At 59.0% G+C, this 18,792-nt stretch overlaps 1 protein-coding gene across 2 annotated transcripts in view; it reads right to left on the bottom strand.

Moving 5' to 3' along the window:
• The window catches only part of CARS1 (cysteinyl-tRNA synthetase 1), a 47,687-nt gene extending 33,156 nt beyond the window's left edge, over window positions 1-14,531 (bottom strand). The window contains exons 1-5 of one of the 2 annotated variants that reach the window (XM_059932305.1): window positions 14,453-14,523; window positions 5,810-6,058; window positions 1,607-1,698; window positions 642-730; window positions 80-176 (exon numbers count right to left, since the gene is read on the bottom strand). In XM_059932305.1, the coding sequence (XP_059788288.1) occupies window positions 80-176; window positions 642-730; window positions 1,607-1,698; window positions 5,810-6,058; window positions 14,453-14,477 (552 nt within the window). In that variant the 5' untranslated portion in view covers window positions 14,478-14,523. Of the gene's footprint in view, window positions 1-79; window positions 177-641; window positions 731-1,606; window positions 1,699-5,809; window positions 6,059-14,452 lie in introns of both variants that reach the window. The other variant, XM_059932306.1, reaches the window with a different exon arrangement.
• Between the last annotated feature and the right edge of the window lie 4,261 nt (window positions 14,532-18,792).

Here is an 18,792-nt window from a genome sequence, read left to right as displayed (position 1 = left end):
TTTATTAACTTACCCAAAGTCATTTCTTCCCTCGTACCATCCACTGTATTTAAAATTTAACCTTGAAAACTCCCTTTACCTTATCATCAATGTCTGTGATGTTCATGCAATAAAAGACGTCAAACTTGAAGTAATCTCTCAGCACTCTTCTCAAGATATCGAAGGAGATGTAGGACCTAGAGCAATAAAAAGACAAACCTCTCCACACGGCACATCACGCACATCACCTTGGCTCTGCAGTTAAAACACGTACAAGGAAAAAGATCCCCGGCATTTCCCCGCAAAGCCGCTACTCTCATGCCCACCCCACTCGTGACTGCGGGGCGGGGGGCACTGCACACTGGCCACAGGTCTGGGTGTCCGGGATCCCAGCACCGGGCACCCCTCCCCCCACCTCCAGAGCCCCGGATGAGGAGAAACTGCCAGGCGCACGGAGGAAAGTATCGGTCAGAGTCCAGGAGAGTAACATCGGGGCTGCGGGCTTTTTCTTTTTGGTTATCTGGTCTCTCCAGTTTTTCTACAGCGAATATGTAGTACTGATGGAATGAAAATTTTTCTTCTTGAAAATAAGAGGAAAAGCTGGGCGTTGAGCTTCCTCTCAGGGCTTGGGTCCCTGTAGCGGCGCCCAGGTGCAGCCCTACCTGGCGTGCCCCATGTGGGAGGCGTCGTAGACAGTGGGCCCGCAGCAGTACCACGTCACCCTCCTCCAGTCTTGAGGTACAAACACGTCCTTGGTTGGAAATGAAGGAATGACCGTCACAAAAGATGCAGGAGGCCTCGTGCAGGACCACAGCCGCCAGAGACAAATGGTTCATACACATTCCACGAGGACTGCTTAGTTTTACGGGAAAGTCACAGTCGTCTGGGATGGGGGCAGGCCTCTTCCTCTCTGGGATCCCACTCGTGGACGCAAGCTGGGGGTCAAGGAGACGGACGCTCCTGCTTTTGCTGCTCTGACAAGAGCAGCTTCCATTCATCAAGCACCTGCTGCGAGCCAGGCCCCGTGCTGAGCGCAGGGTCTGCCCGGCCTTTGCCCCCAGGAACGACGTGAGCGGGGAGGTTTCCTTTCACAGATGCCCGGGGGTCCGCACTCCCAGAGGAGCCGGCCTAGAGGGCGAGGCCTCCCGCTGACGGCCCGATGGTCTCAGACCAGTTCAGGGGCCGCTGTCACCAATTAAGTCCATGAGGGGGACCCCATCTCCCATCTGCTCAGGGTGCTCGCTGACGGCAATCCAATGAGCCCTCGGCCGGAGTCCTTTTCAAATCTCTGGAGCCACCGGCCCTGCTAAGCGACCCCGGCCAATACTGCCCTCGTCCCCACACCTGCTGGGCCCCCGACAGCAACAGGCCCTGCTTGGCTGGCACTGGGACACCAGCTGCCACCACAGGTCCCCTGCAAGAGCATGCTGGCTCCTGGCCTGGCTCGGAAAAGCCACGAGCATCTATACTCAGGCCTGGCCCCAAGCACAGCCAGAGCCAGGAAGCCGACGGGCACGCCCCTTGAGGCATGCCAGGTGTGCTTCCAAGGACAGCCCTGCCCTGGCCACACAGAGGATGCTCGCCGACTACCTAAGAGCTGCCGCCCCTGCCCCCCGGGCCCCCTTACCTTCCTCCGGGTCAGGCTGTTGTACAGGCGGAGCTGGCACGGCTCGGACCCGGCTGGAGGAGACCACGGGGGTTGCGTGCGCCGGCCTCTGCCTGCCAGGGAGAGAGCACAGCTGGGTCACCCGCGGGACAAGGGAAACTGGACCCTGAGAGCATCACCCGCGTCCAGCGCTCCTGCCCCCTCTCTGCCTGCTCACGTCTGAGTGGCGGCGCATCCCACAGTCCCAACCCCACGGGGCGGGAGAAGGCCCATGACACCCAGCCTCCCCTCCGCCGGCGCCCAGCACAAGGCGCCCGACCCAGCCGGAAGGCGCACGGGAGGCGCGGGCCCTGCACACGGGCCGGCCGCACGCCTGGACCGCAGCGCAGCTGGCCACACCCCCAGGAGCACGGCCTCCGTGGAGGCTTCACGGGACGCGGGCCACCTCCGGGCGCAGAAGCCAGGTCAGGACGGAAACAGCTGCGGGCCAGCGGCCGGCTCCCCACGCAGTTCCGGTCTCGGACACGGTGCTGATGGCGGCACTCAGGGCTCCACGTGGGCCCCGGAGGCCTTTGGGAGCAGCGCCGGGTCCCCCCCATGCGGAGGTCAGGGGCTCACGGAGCCGAGCCTCCTCCGATCAGCGTCACCCGGCAGCCCCACCTCCTCCTCCTCCCGCCCCGTCCCCTGCCCCTGCTGCTCACGGGCCCACGCCTCCCGCTGGATGAAGGGCAGGCCTCACACAGCCTGCGCCCCGAGAGCCTGGCGGGGTGCAGCTCCGTCCCTGGGCCGGGAAGAGCCACCAAGCTGAGTCTTCACACGCCCGGGGCATCTGGTGACCTTCCAGCTACCCCCAAGGCGCTGCTCCTGCACCCAGAACCCAGCTGTACCCCGCAGCCCTCTCCCAGAGCCAGCGCGGGCTGCACACCGCCTGCACACCTGAGGGCACAGGTGCCCACTCTCGGCACCACCCCCAACCCCGACCCCTGCCTCTGTGTCTGCAAAGCGATTCTCCCTCCTCCCGGCACAGAATCCACGTCCAGTGTGGCCACCAGGTGACCACCCGCTGCTCCCTACTGCGGGTCACGGAGCACTCAGTTCTGGGCCTGGCCACGTGCCACCCAGAGGATGCACGTAACTGACCGGTGAAGGGGGTGGGAGGTGGCTGTGTGTGTGTGTGTGTGTGTGTGTGTGTGTGTGAGTGTGCACATGTGTGCAGGCGGGCAGAGGAGCGGCAGACGGGGAGGGGGACAGACAGCGCTATCCAGCAGCTCCTGACCCCAGGGAGAGCCAGCAAACTCTCAGGTGGCCGAGCCCAAGTCCCCCTGACACTTCGCATGCCTCCTGAGGTCAGGTGTGGTCTAAGGGCTCACTGTGAACGCAGCGAACCATTTGATGACGCTCCACCTGCCCCTTTATGACTCCATCAACCCCTCCCCTTGCTTAGATGCTCCGGCTCCCGACACAAAGACAGAGCTGCCACCTGGGACAACAGGGGACGCCGGCGAGAGCTGCCCACACCCTGATGTGAGCCCAACGACCACCGTGCTCGCCCTGAGCCAGGGGCCGGGGTGAGGGGCTCGGGGCCCGTGGGACCGAAGGCTCATCCGAAAAGACGGCAGTGACAGGACACAGCTGAGGGCGCAGCCAGGGAGCCCGGCCAGCGGGACACTGTCCAGGACACCGGGTCACACCCGGGCTTTCTTGCTCCCCAAAGCGTGGCTACAGCCACACAGCCGGCGACAGTTCAAGGAAACCGGCACACACAATCCCCATCTGCCAAAGGGGACGATCGGGAGGTGTTACCCCGGTTTAACAGGAAGGAAGCTTCACCAGGGTCCCTCCGCGATTCCCCGCCCCGACGGCCGGCACGACAGTACCCTCCCCAACCCCGGCACAGACCTCCTGAGGCGCCTGCCCGTCCTCTGGTTTGTCTGAAACACCGCGCAGGCCTTTGCTCGCTAGCACCCCCAGTCCTGCCCCGGCTCTGCCCCAGGCACGTGGCTGCTGTGGGGAAACAAACCCCTGACCTTTGACCACACAACCTGCACGTGCCGCTCAGGGACGCCCTGAGAGCGAGGCTCTAGGCAGGGAGGGTGCCGAGGGGAGATGGAGGGAGATGTGCCAGCCAGGTCCCCGGTCCCCTGGGCGCCGCGCGCACCTCAGCCTCGGAGGAGGGGCGGCAGAGAGGTTCACATCCCTGAAGACCCCACCCAGCCGCAAACAGACCCACGCCCCGGGGGACTTAATACGCCTTCTTCAGTGAAGGGCAGGCCTTGAAGATCCTTCCCAGGAGGGCGGGTAGGGGGGTGAGGGGGACGGGGGCGAGGGGGGCCCAGTGGCAGAGGGCGCCCCTGGGAGGAGAAGCCGTCTGGACTGAGCCCCGCTCTGGGCGAGGGGCGCTCCAGACACAGAGCACAGCAGGGCCGAAACCCTGAGCACAGTGGACCCTCCATGCTGGGGCCGGAGAGAGGAGGCGACAAGATGGGGAGGGGGTGAGAGAAGGAACAGAGAGGTGGGGAAGGGGCTTAGGCGGAGCCCTGGTCCACCTCCTGTGTCTGAGCGGCTCCCCGGGGCTGCTGAGCCCGTGGACGTGGGAAGAGGCACAGGGACCTAGGCCGGCCAGCACAGAGCACAGTGACCAGCCAGTCGTGGGCATGTCGGTGCTGAGATGTCCAGCTGGGGGTCTCGAGCAGGAGCGGGACATGGAGGGAAGGCCGGCGGGGCGCTGAGGATCGAGGGGCTGGGAGAGGGGGCACTCCCGCCCAGGACAGGCTGGAGAGATGTCTGAGACGGGCCAGCGACGCGGGGAGGCGGACGCTCGGCCACTGGCATCCAGGATGCGGCCTAGGACATCGACTCTGGGGGTTCTGAGTGCCAGCCCACCCGCCGTCCCCGGCTACTCGGGGTCCCTGCCGGCCCCCAGGAGGCATTGGTGACGGGGGACTTGGAAATGGAAGGAGGTGAATAGTCCTGTCGGCGCCGTCCAGGTGCCTCCCTCACCGCCCTGGTGAACCTGCAGGCCCCCCGACTGGCAGGGCAGAGACCCGCCTTTCCCTCACGTGTGTCTACATCACTCTCCCCACAAGTTCCCCAGATGGAACACCAGACAGGCCGTGCCGAGGCTGTGCCCCCAACCCACCCTGACTTCCACCTCCGGAGGCCGTGCCTTGGGAGGGGGGACCTGGGGGACAACTGAGCCCTGGGAGAGAAGCACCTGCCACCACAGACACCCCTGGGTCACCGCCTGTAGGCACGGGGAGGAGATGGTCTACACAGCAAGGCTCCCACCTATGCCGGGGAAGGGGTGTCTGCTACAGGATCACCGAGAAAACCAAAACACACCCCACGCTTGGAGAAATGACACCCCACCTCTGCCCTGTTACAGAGGGGGACCCAGCAGAGACCAGGCAGAGGTGCAGGAGCTGGGAAACGGTCCAAACGTCCCAGCCGAAGGGATCTGGAAAAGGCCCCTGCAGGCTGCCCAGCCCAGCAGGGACCACTGAGACAGCACTGGACCCCTCTCGCTGAAGGGGGTGCGTGCTCGAAGCCCCCCCATGGAGGCCGAGCTGCTTGAGGGCACCGGCGATTATGGGAGAAGCACCTCGATTCACCGGAGGACAGAGACCACCCAGGAACCATGCGCCCCAGAGACTTTCCAGAAGCGCCCCTGAAATGACGGGGTCCAGACACCACACCGACAGGTGGGGGCCAGAGCTGCAAGACTGGTCTTATCTCAAAGCCCAGGAACGCCTTCTCTCTGGTTTCCAAAGAGTTCATGTCCATAAATACTTCCTTAAGATTCAATAATTCTAAATCTGGTGGACACACACCCTGCAATCTTAGGGAAAGAATAAAGGAAAAGAAGCCAATCAAATCCGAGCCAGGTCAGGAGTGAGCTGACGGCCAAGGCCGGCCCTGAGAGGGGCACAGGGCTTCCTCCTTCCCAGAGGCTCTGCTACAGCAGCCGCTGGGGTCATGATCCTCGGGGGCTGACCTCTCCGTGTTTTGTCCTCACCTCCCCTCGGGGGGCGCTGGCAGGCCCCCCAGGCTGCTTGCCTGAGTGCAGGGACAAGCGCCAGCCCCGTGGGCTCCCCCGTGGGCGCCTCGCACCCTCAGGGCCCTGACCTCAGAGGGAGGTCACACTTGTGGGCTCCCCTAGCCCACGAGCGTGAACAGAACTTCGAGGGGAGGTTCTCACGGCCGGGGAGCCGCTCTGCTACTCACTTGCTTGGAGCCCACAGGGCGGGGCTGGGGTGCGGGGGCTGCCCAGGATCGCGGCCACGTGCCTGAACCACCGAGCCACGTGGAAGAGCTGCGCGTCGGCGGGAGGGCCTGAGAGCTGCCTGAACGCGTCCACGTCCGCCTGGGACAGGGAGAAGCCCTGGACATAGCTACGCGTGCTCAGGTGCTCGTTCAGGGCCCGCACCCTGGCTGCCTCGTCACTAATGCTCAGGACGGACCTGTAGTCGGGAGCTGCAAAGACAGAGGCACACGCGTCAGTGGGGCTGGAGGCCTGGGTGAGTCCAGAGAATGGGGTCCCAGGGTCACCCTTCCGGCTGGGAAATGCCAAGAACGGGCGGGTGCCCAGGGCTGAGGGATGGAGTGGGGAGTGACTGCCAGTGGGTTCCCATCTCGGGATGAAAATGTTTTAGAACTAGACAGAGGGGATGGTCGCACAACATTGTGAATGTTCTAAATGCACTGAACTGTACACTTTAAAATGGTTAATCTCATCGTTGGTGATTTTCACCTCAATTAAAGAGAAACACAGGGACTTCCCTAGTGGCGCAGTGGTTAAGAATCCGTCTGCCAATGCAGGGGGCACGGGTTCGATCCCTGGTCCGGGAAGATCCCACATGCCGCGGAGCAACTGAGCCCATGCGCCACAACTACTGAGCCTGCGCTCTAGAGACTGCGAGCCACAGCTGCTGAAGCCCGCATGCCTAGAGCCTGTGCTCTAGGCACATGAGAAGCCACCGCAAGGAGAAGCCTGCCCTCACACCGCAATGAAGAGTAGACCCCGCTCGCCACGGCTAGAGAAGGCCCGCGTGCAGCAACAAAGACCCAATGCAGCCAAAAATTAAAAAAAAAAAAAAAAAAAAGAGAAACACACACGCACACACCCTTTTGTGCACTGGGTGCTAGGAGGGCTGATCCTGACCAGTCCCTGGGTGGGCGATGGGTGGCGCGTGAGAACTGCAGAGCTCTCCAAACCCGGCACCGGTGAGGCTTCTAGCGGCCAAGGCCCAGCTCCTGGGAGGACCACGGCCCCGCCCCCGGAAATGCCTGCCTGAGGGGGCCAACCGTCCAGCCAGCACCTGGCACAGGCCTGCCCCCCTTCAGGGACCTGAGGCCACTCCTCTGCCTTGGAATCATCAGGAAGGATGTGGGAGGACAGAACCCCAGCCTGAGCGAGGACCAGCCAGCAGGCAGAGCCGGCAGACGGCACTGACTCCACTGAGCCCCTCCTGCCCCTCCTGCTCCCCCTGAGCCCCGCACCTCCTCCCTGCGTCCCTGATCACTGCTCCAGCCACCCTCCGGACGTTCATCACCTGCTGGCTGGTGGGGCGGAGCAGGAGATCAGCGGGAGGGGCGCGGACCAGCCCCTGAAGCTGCAGGAGGGAGCCTGGTGCCTAGTCCTAGTGCACGAGTGTGAACAGGGCCCAGCGCCTGTTCCCTTCCACACAGACACACCCTGAGCCCCGGAGTCGGCTCCGAGTGGGACAGCACGAGCCCGGCTCCTCACTCTCCCTGGGAACGGGGCAGACACCCCGACGCCACAGCCCTTCGGAGCCAGCTGCCTGACACCACGAGGTCCCTGGGTCACCGTGCTGGACCCACGGCGGGACGGCTCCGAGCGGGGAGGAGATGTGGGCCGACACCGGCCAGGCCTGGCACAGAAACAGGGACCCCGCCCCGACCAAGCCCACAGGACGCCTGCAAACAGACAGCAGAGCACACGAGTGGGGAAGCAGCTGTGCACACGAGACCCTCCTGCACCGTCTCCACCGCGGGAAACCCTTCCGTCGGGGCCTACCCGGAGCTGCCTTCCTGGGCACGGGGGCGACACGGAAGGAGCCAACAGAAGGACCAAAGCCGGCAGCATCTCCTGACGTCCTCAGGTGCCCCAGGGAGGGGCTGCGACCGTCCAGGGCCCAGCCTCGGGGAGGCTGGCTTCTCGGGGACCTCCTGAATCCCGACCTCTTCATCCCCAGGAAAGGCGTGGGCACCAGGGAAACGTCTTCCCTGGGCTCTCAAGCCCAGGCTTTCCAGGAAGACCGGCTTGCTTCCCTGCCCACCGCACCACGGGGGTGCCAGCCCAGGGTGGCCCTGAGGCGCACAGCTTGGAATACCCTTCTGCCCATTACAAAGTACCCTCAGGACACCCAGGGCCACCCCCTTGGATAGTGCAGGCCTCCACCTTTAAACGTACCCGGAACCCAGCCCTCTCACCCCAACTGCCATGGCAGGCCCAGCCCTTCTCTCGCCTGGACCCCGGGATGCAGGCGCCCCCGCTGGTATCCGGGCTCCGCAGAGCACCGTGGCCAGAGTGGCCCACGCTCCTTCTCTAGACCCCCCGTCCCACCAAGAGTGGTCCTCGCGCCGGCCAGGAGGGCCGCCACACCCTTCGGACCTCAGCTCCCGCCCCCGCCCCTCATGCCCCCCACCCTGCCTGCCTGGAAGCCTCCCCCAGACACAGCCAGCCTCCCTCCCTTTCTCAGGGCTCCACGGGTGTCCCCTTTTCTGTTGGGTTCTCCCGGGCACTGTTCCAAGTGATCCCCCCTGCCCCCCCGGGGCCGCAACCCCTTCCTGCTTTACTTCCCCACAGCGCTTACTTCTAACACTGACACACTTCCCTGCTTTCTTTCCTTTATTGTCTGCCCCACCCCCCGGGATTTTATCCAATTCATTCACTCAGCATATGCTCGGCCTCTAGAACCAAGCCTGGAACGTTCTGAAGACGCTCAGTGAATTTGCTGAACGAATGGATGGGCGGCGGATGTACCTCGAAGTGCGTGCCTGCCCGCGGGAGGCCGGCATCACCTGTCGTTCCGGGGCCTCGTAGGCCCTCTCCCGGGAAGCGCCCGGTACACAGGAACCAGGGTGGGGACCCGGCTGAGTCTAAGAAGGCTTCTAACCCCTGTGGTGGGCTCACCTGGAGCCCTGCTGCCCGAGGGCGCACACCTACAGGGGGCGCTGCTTTTGTTCCACGCTTGACCTACAAGGAGAAGCAGCTAGTTTCCACTCCAGTTCTTGGAAGTGTCGGAGGCAGCAAAGAGACACACAGAGGCGGCCCCTCCCACCCAAGGCGCCGGTGGGAACCCTGGGGAGCCCACGAGGGCCCCGGAGGGAGCAGCGCCCGCCAGCGCGCCCTCCTTCCCGGGAGCAGGTGGCTGGCCCTAAAGACCCAGCCCGAGGGCTCAGATCCCCTCTGAGACGGTGAAGGAAGGCCAGGCGGGTCTGCGCCCCCCACCCCTCTCTGACAGGACAGCTCTCTCCCACCCAGGGAGGAGGGAGCAGCGCCTGCCAGGGCGGCCCTGGGCACCGGGAAACCTAACTCTACATAAACTCCTTGGCACGGAGTCTTCCTTCCAGGGAACTTCACTGCCCCTGGCACGGTTCCCCAGCAGCCCTGCCAGCCTGTCAGGAGCCGGGAAGCGTGCCCCTCTCGTGACGGGGAGAATTCAGTTCACGAGAGCTGAGTCAGAGGACCTGCCAGAGGGTGGACAGGGCCGGGGGAGGCGGCGCTGGGGGGGCGCACCCCGGAGTGGGCCAGGCCGTCCTTCGGCAGCTGGTCACCCGACACCGACCCTCCAAGCTCCCTCTCCCCGCCTCCGAGCATCTCTTTGGTGCAGCCATCTACGCCAGGACACAGGAGGGAGAGGAAGGAAGCAGAGGTGACAGCCCCCCTCTGAGAAGCTGTGTGGTCTCCAGCTCCCCCTGCCCCTTTAGACCCAGGACAGCACTAGACACACAGACTTCCCTCAGTCCGGAACTACTCCAGGGAACAGAGAGCCCGGGAACTTGCCTGACCTTGACGTTGGCTACCCTGGAGGGGTGCGCTCACAGGGCATTTTATGTCCCTCTTTTTTCTTCGCTGCGCACACTGTCTACAATAAGCATATGTTATTTTGATAATGAGAAAAACACGTCAAACATTCTACCAACACGATGGCTTTAAAGCACTAATGAAGCAGTTCAGGGGACAAGGGCTCAGCGGCGTCTGCACCCCTCCCTCACCCGGCGGGCTCCTCTCAAGGGTAAATCAGGCTCGCACAACACACGCCTGGTAAAGCTGTTGAGCATTAGTGAAATTACACTTGTAAACTATTTGAAATACTGCCGGGCACACAGCCAGCGCCCAGCAGTTGCCATTACTATTATTTTAATCGCTCCTGTATTACTACTATTGTAATTGCCCTGGAGGAGTTTACCCAGGGATCACACACGCATTTAAAAAGCCCCGTCTGGGGCAGGGAGCCCGCAGGGCAGAGGGGGACAGTCATGGGGTCACTGTGGCAGCTGCGTTTAAGCGTAACTTGAGGAAACAAATTTAAAAATTGGTCAGCTTTCAAGTGGCCCTGGGTTTGGGCCAGACTGCGGTCTGGCTATCAGCCCGTGATGCCAAAATGAGAGGAGATAGTTCCCGAGCAGGGCGCCCACTGGCCACGCTGTACCTCCCCAGGGAGCCCCACGCACGTGCCACGCCCACCGCCAGGTCCACCGCAGGTCCATCCAGAAACGCATTCCAGGACACACACCTTCTGACTGTGGGAAGGCCCTAAACGTGGACCGTGGTCTTCACAGTTCAGAAAAGGCTTACTGATCTCGCACAAACGCAAGAACCAGGTAAGGAACCGAATTCACACCAAGCCGTCACCTCCCCTGGCTCCCTCCCATCAGCATGCACACCTGCTGGACAACAGCCGTGTCCTGCTTTCTCCCACCCCCTCCTCTGCTCCAGCCAGGCTCCCGCTCAGTGAGGCTCCAGCGCAGTGGCAGCAGGGCCAGCTCCTGGAAGCACCCGTTCCAGGCCCACCTGAGGCCTTTGGAATCGGAACCTGGGTGGGGCGGGTGCAGAGCTCAGCTGCTAAGAACCCCCAGGCGGCTTGCTGAAGCGCAGGCCCCTTCAGCGCAGGTCTGCCTTCCTCCTAAGCTCCCAGGCCGGGCGCAGCGGGGGTCTGCACCCCTCCCGCACTTGCTGAAGGCCTCTCGGGTCCACACCTTGCGAGGCCCCGGCGGCACCCAGCCCTGTGGATCAGGCCCTTTCTGCAAAGGCTCCTCCAGCTTCCCTGGCCCGCCTCTGCAGCGGCCCCTCCCCCTGGGTCCCTCTTCAGGCCCACTTTTCTTTCCCGTGGGGCTTCCCAGCCTGCCGAGGTGGCTCTCAGAAAGGGGACGGGAAAAGCCTTCTCGAACGAATGCATCCCCTCCCCACACGAATCTCATAAAGGAGACAGGTGCACGCACCTGGCGGCAATGCCACCCACTCCCGGAACGCAGGACCTCCTCCCACAGGCCCCTCTAGCGCCGCCTCTGTCCTGAGCACCAGCCCCGGAGGCCCAGCTGCCACCTGTCCACAGGCTGCTCGCCAGCACCACGTCTCGCCCTCCAACTGGGTGCAAGTCCGGGAACGGTACAGCCGCCTTCCCCACTGGGTCTGAAGCCGGGTGGCTGTTTCTTCCATCCCGCGGCAAGCCCAGCACCTGCCCCGGTCCTCCCCAGACTGTCCACTTCTCACACCCACCACTGCCACTGGCCCAGGCCACCGGTCACCACCGTCTTGGGTTCTTCCTGCTCTCCCTGCCTTGGTACACGCGGGGGAGGGGGCAGATATCTTGCCAGAACGCAAAGACAAGACCCAAACTCCGTAAATGTGCTCCAGGCCCTTGCAGACCTGGTCCCGTGGCCCGTCTCCAGCCCTCCTCCACCCTCTGGCCTCAGGAACTTGCTGGAAGCAACGCTGCTGGTCCTCAGGTCTCAGTGCACGAGGTGCTCTCTGCCAGGACTCCCGCTCCCCCTTCTCTCCAGGATCAGCTTCCAGCCTCTCTCGGGAGGCTGCCTACCTGCCCTGCAGCCAGGAGCAGAGCCCAGGGGCCCTCTGTCTCGGGGCTCCGGGGCTGGGCTGGGCCAGCAGGCTAATGCCCACCGCAGCGTCCAGACCTGGCCCGGCAGGGCCTCCGGCGTGATTCCCTGCACTCCACCCTGCCCGTGGGGCAGATTGTGGAGCCTTAGAGGGAAGGGGCCTGGGCCCTGACCCACCTCCGCAGACTCGGGCCACCCGGCAGCACACGCACCGGGAAGTGACCAAGAGAGGAATGGCCCATGCAACCTGGGGAGGCGTTGGGCTTCTGGGCTCCGGCCACCCGGCCCGCTGGACGGAAGGCCCTGGAAGGCCGAGACTCTCCTCCAGGCCTGCCGCATCTCCATGCCCAGCGGCGTCCGGCAGAGCCGGTGCCTGAAGCACATCTACTGAATAAATAAAGTGACAGATCTATCTAAGGAAATTATTTTGAACCACTCAGGGGCAATTTCCCACTGAAATAGCAGATGTGAGTCTTTCACGTGGGATTTTTGGGTCATGACGAGCATCATGATCTGATGCCCTGAGGACACACAGGTGATCAGACGGCACCACTGCCCGGGGACAGCAGTGTGGACACTGGGAACGGTTTAATCTCCCCCCGAGGGCACTATCTCTCACAACTCTTAAAATGTAAATACCGGGAGACGTGGCTTCAGGGATGAGCAAACGTCTGTAGTCTATAAATACGTACACTTCATTTTTTCTCTGGGAAATACAGGAAAGCGTATCAGCTCGCTCCTCTTGTCTGCCTTGATGCACTCTGGAATTGGGGTGCTTGGTGTTCATCTGAATAGAGTCATCAAAGGCAGCAAGGCAGAGTAGCCAACATCCCTGCTGCAGTCACACAGGCCCTGGCTAGCTGTGTGACCTTGGACAAATCACTTAACTTCTCTGAACCTCAGGATTCTTGCCTGCACAGGAAGATAAGGGCAGTATCGACCACAAAGCGTTGCTCTGAGGATTACAGGCCCCCCGCAGATGTATTTAACGCAGACTCATGCTAAGAAAAAAAGCTAGCTATATTGTTATTACGAAGAACCTTTGAATTAAACTGCATAAAAAATTAAACTGCAAATCTGACCTAACACACAGCCACCGAAGGGGCCTGATCTGCAGGGCAAGGCCTCTGAGACGCACTCCATCCACCCCGGGGTCCTCAGGGATGAGACTCGTCTTTCTAAAAAAAACTGGGCCCTGGAACAGGCCGCACGTTCAAGCTACAAAGGAAAAGCTTTAACCCCGGCGGCAGGGAACCAAATGGACATTCTGAGCCAACTTCAGGAAGATGATCAGAAATGGGAAGAATATTCTAAACGAGGGTCTCCTTAAACAGTCTGGAAAGATGGTCACTTTCGATAAATCCAACCTTGAGAATAAAAAGCATTCAGAACCTGGAAACCAAGAATATCTACAACTCTGGTATCAATCTCCAGAAACAGGCCAATTCTTACCAAGGCTCTGAAAACCTCAAGTTCTGAAGCAATTAAAAACACCAAAACCCAAAAATCGAATACGTCGTTTGTGTTCACAAATGAAGAAGGAAGGAAGGAAGGAAGAAAGAGAGAAAAGAAACAAGCTTGGGCTTTCAACCTGGACACAGCGCCCATTTCATGCCAGGTGTTCTTCTAAACCCTTAACCTCTACCAGCCCCTTTAATGCTCGCTACATCCTCTGAGCAGGGACGTGTTACCCTGCTGCACGTGAGGAAGGGGCAGAGGTGGGTCCCCAGCCCGGCTCGCTCAGAAGACTGGGGTGTCAACCACGCTGCTATTTTACAGGAGTCTGGGTGCACTTCTGAGGGCCGAGGGCCGAGGCTCCAGGTGGGTAGAGATGGTGCTGGAATCCAGGCACACCTGTCGGGTGGAATGCAGGGCGCCCGGAAGGTGGGTACCACAGCAGCCCTGTCATCAGGGGCCTCCCACGTCACTGGGTTACCCAGGTGGTCAGACCTCCCCGCCTGGAACCCCAGGAGCAAGAGGGATCACAGGGCTCCAGGAAGCCTGCACAGCCTAAACCCGGCAGCCCGGGGAATAAAAACTACACACTGAGAGTCCTTCTTGAAGAAAGTCTGCTCCAGACTCGGGAATCAGGGACAACCTCCGGTCTGTCTGGCACCTACAATCTTGCCTGAGGGAGGGGAGCAAGGGCCCAGCGCTCCTTGGAGTCTGCCTGTGGGCAGCGTGTCTACCGGCTGGCGACACGAGTGACTCTGGTGGGCAGAGCCAGAGCTGCTCACGGAACCTCGGAGGCGGCAATAAAGTGGGGCAATAACGCTGTGACCACGCAGGTCCCAATGGCAACTGTTTGCAGCCGCAGATGAAAGCCTTCGTAAAACCCCAAGCCCTTTCCTGTATGTCCGCGTACCCTGCTTCCTCGGCCCCATTTTCCTAAGTGCCAACCCGGGTGCTGCCCGCGCTGGGCGGAAACGAAAACAACCCTAGGGCTGTGCCTGTCCCCCAAAGTCCAAGGGACAGGAGGGGCGAGGTCCGGCCCAGGGACCGGCGGGGGAAACGCAGGGCCACGTCCCGGGGTCGAGGCGCAATGGAACCTGGAGGACCCAAGGAGGGGACCGGGGCTGGGGACGGGGTGGCCTCGGCAGTTCCAGGGCCGGAGCCGGGTCCCCGCGAGGTTGGAGGAGCGGGGCCTGCCGGGGGGGACCCGGGGGTCGCGCCGCGCCCTCAGACCCGCCCCTCAGGGACCCGGCGCCCCCTCAGATCCCGGGTGGCCCCTCCGCCCTTCGGCCCGGGGTCGCCGCCGCTGGCCCGCCCGCCGCGCGCACTCACCGTGCTCCGCGGAGGAACCTGCCATCGTTGGAATGCCGCACTCGCGGCCGCGCCGACAGCTTTCCAGAATCTGACGCAACCACCGCCCCGGAAGTCCCGCCGGAGCTGGCCGCCTTCCGGGACACGCTCGGTCGCTAGGCAACCGCCGCGGGCTCGGGACGCCGCAGGCCGGGGCATGCTGGGAGTTGTAGTTCCTACTGCGCTGCGGCCAGTGCCCTTGAGCAGGGGTCCCCAACTCCCGGGCTGCGGACCGGTAGCGGTCCGCGGCCTGTTAGGAACCGGGCAGCACAGCAGGAGGTGAGCGGCGGGAGAGCGAAGCTTCATCTGCCGCTCCCCATCGCTCGCATTACCGCCTGAACCATCCGCCCACCCACCCACTCAACGTGGAAAAATTGTCTTCCACGAAAACGGTCCCTGGTGCCAAAAAGGTTGGGGATCGCTACGCTTGAGCATCCCAGGTTCGCGCGTTCCGTGTCGGGACAGGGGACGAGACGCGGGACCAGCCCAAGCGCGGGGCTCCGGGCGGAGGCACAGTCTCGCTGCGGGGAGACTTGCATTAAAGACAGATCATCTCATGCCTGGGCGTTTAAGTTAGCACTGCACCAGATGGTGTGGCGACCAGCCCCAGCCTGGGGATCAGAGAGGGCCTCCCAGGGTCCTGGGAGGGAGGACCAGTTGGAAGGAGGCTTAGAGGAGGGGATTGGGAATGGGTGGGAAGTTCATTCCATGCAGAGGGTACTGTCCTGCAAGTGACACCAACAGAGAGCAAGCCACTGAGAAATTCAGCCTGACCGCAGGGCAGGCTGGAGCAGCCCTGGAGAGAGATGGGGCTTGGGGCAAAGGCTAGGGCTGGCGCTTCTTGAAGCATCTTGTAAGCAAAGTCAAGAATGGCAGAGACCCAGCAGGCTTGACTGGATTTGTGCTGTAGACCTCTCATTCCAGCTGCTGTGAGGCCGTGGAGCGGATTAGGGAAAGCCAGGAGGAAAGCAAGACTTGACAGGAAGCCTTTTTGATAGTCTGTAGGAGAGGAGACGGTGCCCTGGACCAGCAGGGTGAGCAGGCAGATCTGGGAGAGCCAGGGGGGGCAGCAGATGCTGGGATGGGGGTGGTGAGGGAGGTGAGGGCCGGGGATGACACCCATGTTTCTGTCCTGAGAGAGACTGGTGGTTATGGCATTTCCTTTCATAATGAACTTGAAGTTGAAGACACTTGGTGCTGGGTGGAAGAAAGCAGCTGGTTTGTGAGCATTTCCAAGGACTGATGATGTTTGGGGTGAGTGAGAAAGGGGGGCAGGGTGGGGCACACACCCTGTATGGACAGGGTTGTTCCCAGAGACAGAGGCCCCGGGGGGAATAACACAAACTAGGAGAAGAGGCTTCTCTGGCGTTTAATCCCCATTCTAGAGTCCCTCAGCCCACAGATCACATCCTCGGGGCCTGTGCCTTCCTCTGTGTAAGATACCATCTCCCAAGGACATCACACTCAAGCTTGTGCACACACAGGGAATGAAAAGACACACTGCTTAGGATGGAAATTTTATTAGGTAAAGAAAAAGTATAAAAGCAAGTATTGCTAAATTGTACAACTTTCTGGCAAAAGCGTATCTTTGGCATTAAAACTTTAACAGTTTAGGCTACTTTTCTAAAGAATTATGCTAAATACAAAGAAAAAAATCTCATAACATTACATACTGTGTGATTCTAGTTATTTAGCATTTTGAAATGGCAAAATCATAGAAATAAAGACAAGTGAATACCAGAAGTTAATGCGGGAAGAAGGTGGATGTGGCTACACCTGAAACAAACACAACATTGTTAATCAACTGTACTTCAATATAAAATAAAAAGTAAAAAAAAAAAAAAGATGCAACATTTTTTAAAAAAAAAGGGCAACATGAGGGGTCCTTGTGATGATGGAAATTTTGGGTATATTCACTGTGTCAGTGTCGTTATCCCGGCTTTGATATTGTACCATAATTGTGCAAAATGTTAGCATTTTAGGAAACTGGGTAAAGGGTGAGGAGATCTCTCCATATTATTTCTTACAGCTGCATGTAAATCTATGATTATCTCCAAAAGTTTATAATGATATCCATTCCTTAAAAAAATAGTTTCAGGTACTTAAAAAAGGTCTCTGTGACTGTCACCATGCCCCACCCTGGCTAGTGCTGGTTTAGGAAGCTGGGGCCTGGTCACATTCCAATCTTCTCCTCAGATACAAGAGCAGAGGGATAGTCTTAGGTTTTTTGGGGGTTTTTTTTGTTTTAATTGAAGTATAGTTGATTTACAATTTTGTGTTAGTTTCAGGTGTGCAGAAAAGTGATTCAATTATACATACATATATATATTCTTTTTCAGATTCTTTTCCATTATAGGTTATGACAGCATATTGAATATAGCTCCCTGTGCTATAGAGTAGATCCTTGTTGTTTATCTATTTTATATATAGTGGTGTGTATCTGTTAATCCCATACTCCTAATTTATCCCTCCCCTCTTTCCCCTTTGCCAACCACAAGTTTGCTCTCTGTGTCTGTGGGTCTGTTTCCATCTTGTAAATAAGTTCATTTCTATTATATTTTAGATAGCACATATAAGCGATATCATATGATATTTCTTCCTCTGTCTTACTTCACTCAGTATGACAATCTCTAGGTCATGTGATATTTCTCTTTCTCTGTCTTACTTCACTCAGTATGACAATCTCTAGGTCCATCCACATAGCTGCAAATGGCATTATTTCATTCTTTTTTATGGCTGAGTTAATATTCCATTGTATGTATACCACATCTTCTTTATCCATTCCTCTGTCGATGGACACTTAGGTTGCTTCTATGTCTTGGCTATTGTCAATAGTGCTGCTGTGAACATTGGGGTGCATGTATCTTTTGGAATTAGAGTTTTCTCCAGTTGTATGGCCAGGAGTGGGATTGCTGGGTCATATGATAATTCTATTTTTAGTTTCTTAAGGAACCTCCATACTATTCTCCATAATGGCTGCATCAATTTACATTCTCACCAACAGTGTAAGAGGGTTTCCTTTTATCTACACCCTCTCAAGCATTTGTTATTTGTAGACTTTTTGATGATGGCCATTCTGACCGGTGGGAGGTGATAACGTCGTTGTAGTTCTGATTCACATTTCTCTGATAATTAGTGATGCTGAGCATCTTTCCCTGTGCCTATTGGCCATCTGTTTGTATTCTTTGGAGAAATGTCTATTTAGGTCTTCTGCCCATTTTTTGTTTTGTTTTGTTTTTTCTTCTGCCCATTTTTAAAAATTTATTTTTTATATTGGAGTATAGTTGATATACAATGCTGTGTTCGTTTCAGGTATACAGCTAAGTGATGCAGTTACACATATACATGTAAGCATTCTTTTTCAGATTCTTTTCCTATACAGGTTATCACAGAATACTGAGCAGAGCCTTCTGCACACGTTTTTTTTTTTTTTAAACCAGGGGATGAGAACTAGGAATTTTTTTTTAAATTAATTAATTAATTAATTTTATTTTTTTTTGGCTGTGTTGGGTCTTCGTTTCCATGCAAGGGCTTTCTCTAGTTGCCGTGAGCGGGGCCCACTCTTCATCGCGGTGCGTGGGCCTCTCACTGTCGCGGCCTCTCTTGTTGCGGAGCACAGGCGCCAGACGCGCAGGCTCAGTAGTTGTGGCTCACGGGCCCAGTTGCTCCGCGGCACGTGGGATCTACACAGACCAGGGCTCGAACCCGTGTCCCCTGCACTGGCAGGCAGATTCTCAACCACTGCGTCACCAGGGAAGCCCCTTCTGCCCATTTTTTTTTTTTTTTTTTTTTTTTTAATTTATATTTTTGGCTGTGTTGGGTCTTCGTTTCTGTGCGAGGGCTTTCTCTAGTTGCGGCAAGCGGGGGCCACTCTTCATCGCGATGCGCGGGCCTCTCACTGTCACGGCCTCTCTTGTTGCAGAGCACAGGCGCCAGACGCGCAGGCTCAGTAGTTGTGGCTCACGGGCCCAGTTGCTCCGTGGCATGTGGGATCTTCCCAGACCAGGGCTCGAACCCGTGTCCCCTGCATTGGCAGGCAGATTCTCAACCACTGCGCCACCAGGAAAGCCCCCCTTCTGCCCATTTTTGATAGGGATAGTCTGGTCCCAGTGCCAGGTATGGACCAGCGTCTCTGACTGCTCAGAGTGGCCTGCGGGTTGCCTGTCATCGACTTCCTTGTACCTATTCGTGGAGCACCTGCTCGATGCCATGCCCTGTCCTAGGTCATGCAGACATCACAGTGACTCTGAGATCAAGGGGTTGGTGGGGGCAGAAAGACAACCACCAAACTCTCCTGGCCGCAGAGCCTGGGGAGAGGCTCC

Source organism: Balaenoptera ricei, chromosome 8 (assembly GCF_028023285.1).
Source record: "Balaenoptera ricei isolate mBalRic1 chromosome 8, mBalRic1.hap2, whole genome shotgun sequence".
NCBI lineage: Eukaryota > Metazoa > Chordata > Mammalia > Artiodactyla > Balaenopteridae > Balaenoptera > Balaenoptera ricei.
The sequence above is the reverse complement of the archived record's forward strand: the minus strand, read 5'-3'. Positions and strand labels throughout refer to the sequence as shown.